General features: G+C 36.2%; 1 protein-coding gene across 1 annotated transcript; it reads right to left on the bottom strand.

The window, feature by feature from the left end:
• Positions 1 to 1987: 1987 nt before the first annotated feature.
• LOC106882849 (uncharacterized) lies at positions 1988 to 3365 on the bottom strand. The gene has a single exon (XM_014933652.2). The coding sequence runs from the start codon at positions 2957 to 2959 to the stop codon at positions 1988 to 1990; it is 972 nt and encodes a 323-aa protein (XP_014789138.1). The 5' UTR covers positions 2960 to 3365.
• Positions 3366 to 4094: the final 729 nt, after the last annotated feature.

Below are 4094 nucleotides of genomic sequence, written 5' to 3'. Positions count from 1 at the left end.
GAGATGATGTGGTCCTTCTCTGACAAGAAGAATTTCTGCCAAAATCAGAAGATCAAACTCCCAGAACAACAGGTGGCTCGTTGTTTCACCCAAGGACATGCCCAGAATCATGCAGACATAATTTCCAGCGTCTCTGGTGTTGTCAGCAGTGACAGTGAGATCATACCAACCTACATCTTCTCTGATAGACTCAAGCCGAACAACAACAACTACATCTGTGTTCTGTGCAAGGTGGTGAAGCCCTAGATCAACCAGGTAGCTGCAAGACTCTACCGCTGCCACACCAGCCGGAAGACCCAGGCCTGGCAATCAGAGAATTTCTTTGATCACACAACACCTGACATTTGGTTTCCCAACTTGCCTGACTGCAACACACTCGACTTCTTTGTGTGAGGCATGGTGGAACAAGAGACCAACAAATCCAGCTGCAATATGACGGATGAGCAGAGGGTAAGGATTACCAAGGCCTTCAAGGGACCTAAAATGGTCAAACTTAATGCAGAATGAACTATTGGAATTTGCTTTTGAAGAAAACTATGAAATGTGCCATCAACTAAATGAAATCAATTCACATGCATACATAGATTCACAATACAAATCAAAATTTATATGGCATCTTACAGGTAAATAAAAAATAAAAACAAGGTAAATTTGAAAAACATATTTCTAAATCAGATTTACACACAGACACACACAGACACACACACACACACACACAGAGACACACACACACACACACACAATATTCCTAAAAATGCTCACATTCCTAACTTTCTTCCAAGCATATGTAAAATGCACTGGTTCTGATGCTGCATAAAAAACACCCAGTACACTCTGTAAAGTGGTTGGTTTTAGGAAGAGAGCATTCAGTTGTAGAAACCATGCCAGAACAGACAATGGAGCCTGATACTGCCCCTGGCCTTACCAGCTCCTGTCAAACTGTCCAACCCATGGAAGTATGGAAAATGGATGTTAATGATGATGATGATGGTGGTGATGATGATGATGATAAGGATAATGATGATTCAAGTGCAAATTCATTATTTTTTTATATTGCTAATGGAACTGTTGACAAAATTGTTTTACTTTTGGAAAAAGATATATCCAATTCATAATCACACATGAAGTGTTTATGCTTGCCATAAATTTTCTCAGATTTTTCTTCTTTCAAATTCACTGCTTGGCAACATAAACTGGTTTCCAATTTTTGTCCATAGTGAAACATTTCAAAAAGATCAAAACAGGACAAAAAGAGATTTGCACTGAAATTCTCCTTTAAATATGACTAGGCTATTTTAGCAATTTCTGGCTGGGTTGGTAACATTCACTGATAAAATTTTTGGCTGGCTACTGCCAACTTGCCATCAAAAGCACTAAATATATTTTTTACTTTATTTAACTTATTAAGCATAATTTTCAGCAAAAACAACTGCTATGTAGATATGAATTCAAGCCTGACTATAGCCATTGTGTTGAAGGCCTCTTACACAAGACGCAACATACTGCTAACCTTAGTCTGTCTAGCTGACATGAACTATCTTCATCTCACAGTTGAGAAATCAGTTCTAATCCTTTTGATACCAACCTGCCTGAAACACACTGGGTTCATGATCTAAAATGATCTAAATTTAAACCTTTGAATAAAATTTCATGTTAATTGCTATTCCAAATGCCAGCTTAATAAAGACATAATTATTTACTAAATTCTTCATTAGTTTCAAAATTAATTGAAACAAAAGCAGTGTTAAGAGGGCTAAGAGAGCAATTAGTTATGAAAACAATTTTTCAACAACATAAATACCTAAATTTTAAAAAATAAAACCCTTGCCTATGCTTGAAAGAAAACAAGAGATAAAAAAAAAATAATCAAAAATAAAGGAAATAAAGCAAAATCAATATTGTCACATAATTGTGTTATCAATTAATATGAAACTATTTGCAAGTCATTAATTTCTTGAAATAAGAAAAGGATAAACAATTCCAAAATTTAAATAAACAAATATATCCTTACCCCAATAGCAAGTGGAAGGCTCCGCAAGCGAATTCCAAGGTGAAATGGATCTCTACAGTGAAAAGCCTTCGTCAAAAAAGACATAACTTCATGCATTTCATGTTTTTTATACCAATTATTCTCATTAAGAAAATTTCTTATATTATCTAAAACATCCATTGTAGAGAGTTCTGGGAAACTTTCTTCACCAGGAGGAAATTTAAATAAATCAAAAACAATTTGCATCTTATGTAAAGGTCCAAGTTTGAGGCTTTGAAAAGAACTGCCTTCATTAACATAAAGTGCAATACAGTCTTCCAGTTCTTTCAGTGTACAGACAGACCGAACTGTCACAAAGGCTTGAATATAAGCATTAACTTTACAGGCCAAACGATTATGATCATGAACTGACGGCAAATGATCTAAACTACGAATACCGAGTTCTCGTAAGTTTTTTCTTCTAAGGCGTTGAAGGAAAAGATTTTCAATGGTTTGAATAGACACACATTCATTATTGTCAGAAAGTATTTCAATACATTCTTTGGCTATTTTGTCAAGACGTTCTTTAGATAGAGTCTCTCCAGGGGCAATACTTAAAGGTGGTACTAAAATTTCTTTTTCATTCATTTTCGGTGGGGGGAGTTTCGAGAAAGGTGTGAGGTGGAAACTATCAGTAACATGTGGCTGTTGTTGCATGGTGGAAAATGCTGGATCACCCCATTTAAGAACTGGCATTTGATTAACTATGGTGGGATAATATATGTTATGGCTGGGAGTATTGTGTTCTTTCAAATAAATCATTATCATATTGTTCTGTACTAAAACACTAAAACACCGAAACTCAGGCAACTTAAAAAGTTCTTCAAAATTACTGACATTATAATCTAACAAGTTAAATGTTGTCTTTTGATATATTCTGTTATAGTTATCCACCATTTTCTGTAGTGGCATGCCCTGAGGAGAGTTCATAAGAATGTCACAAAATCTGTGTCTAACTTCTGCTAGAGATGGCTTTGATGGGTTACTTCTTATTGTTTCATTAAGTGAGGGAAAGTGATATATGTTCTCACCTAAGTAAGATGAGTTTCTGTCAATAGATGGTTCATTGAAATCACTCAAAGTTTTCTTCTGTATATATAACTCATTCTTGTCACTCACCTCTACCACAACATCAGAGAAATGCTTCAGAAATTCATACAAGTTACTGAAACCATAGGCTGAGGGATTCACATGATGTCCTTGCTTCTCAGCCACCTTATTCCAAAACTGATCACGTTTTATTCTACCTCTGTTGTCATCAAGAACTTCACATATAACTTTCTTAAGTTCTTCAATACTGGATTTATTTACTGCTTTAATTTCATTCTCTGGAAAGAAGAAAATATGTCAACTGAATGTTATTAATAAAAAGCAAAACTATCATTATCAGTAAGTCAAACAGATTGTAGAAATGCAATCTAACATTTGTTAGATAACCTATGAAAATAGCAGGCAATGAATTCAATGAGTCTGATCAGTCTCTTTGTCAACATGTTTTATGACAGTTAATGTAGGTATTTTCGTTTTCTTTTTTTTTTTGCGTCACTTGTTATAGTTTGGATGATTTGTGCAACATTTTTGTTTTTCTCTAAACAAATGAAGACATTCCGCTTCTTTGGATACCACTAACCAGATTGTTATTATTATTATTATTATTATGATGGCCCCTGGATCGTTGCCAGTGCCCCTGGACTGGCTCTTGTGCGGGTTGCACATAAAATACACCATTTTGAGCGTGGCCGTTGCCAGTACCGCCTGACTGGCCTTCGTGCGGGTGGCACGTAAAAGCACCCACTACACTCTCTGAGTGGTTGGCGTTTAGGAAGGGCATCCAGCTGTAGAAACTCTGCCAAATCAGATTGGAGCCTGGTGTTGCCATCCGGTTTCACCAGTCCTCAGTCAAATCGTCCAACCCATGCTAGCATGGAAGGCGGACGTTAAACGATGAACAAACGATGATGAGCTGGCAGAATTGTTAATGGATTGGACAAAGTGCTTAGGGGTATTCTTCTGGCTCGTTACATCCTTAATTCAAATCCCACCAAAGTCAACTTTGCCTTTCATT

Source organism: Octopus bimaculoides, unplaced genomic scaffold (genome assembly GCF_001194135.2).
Source record: "Octopus bimaculoides isolate UCB-OBI-ISO-001 unplaced genomic scaffold, ASM119413v2 Scaffold_241299, whole genome shotgun sequence".
Lineage (NCBI taxonomy): Eukaryota > Metazoa > Mollusca > Cephalopoda > Octopoda > Octopodidae > Octopus > Octopus bimaculoides.
Note: the sequence above shows the minus strand (reverse complement) of the source record. Positions and strands in the feature narration are given on the sequence as shown.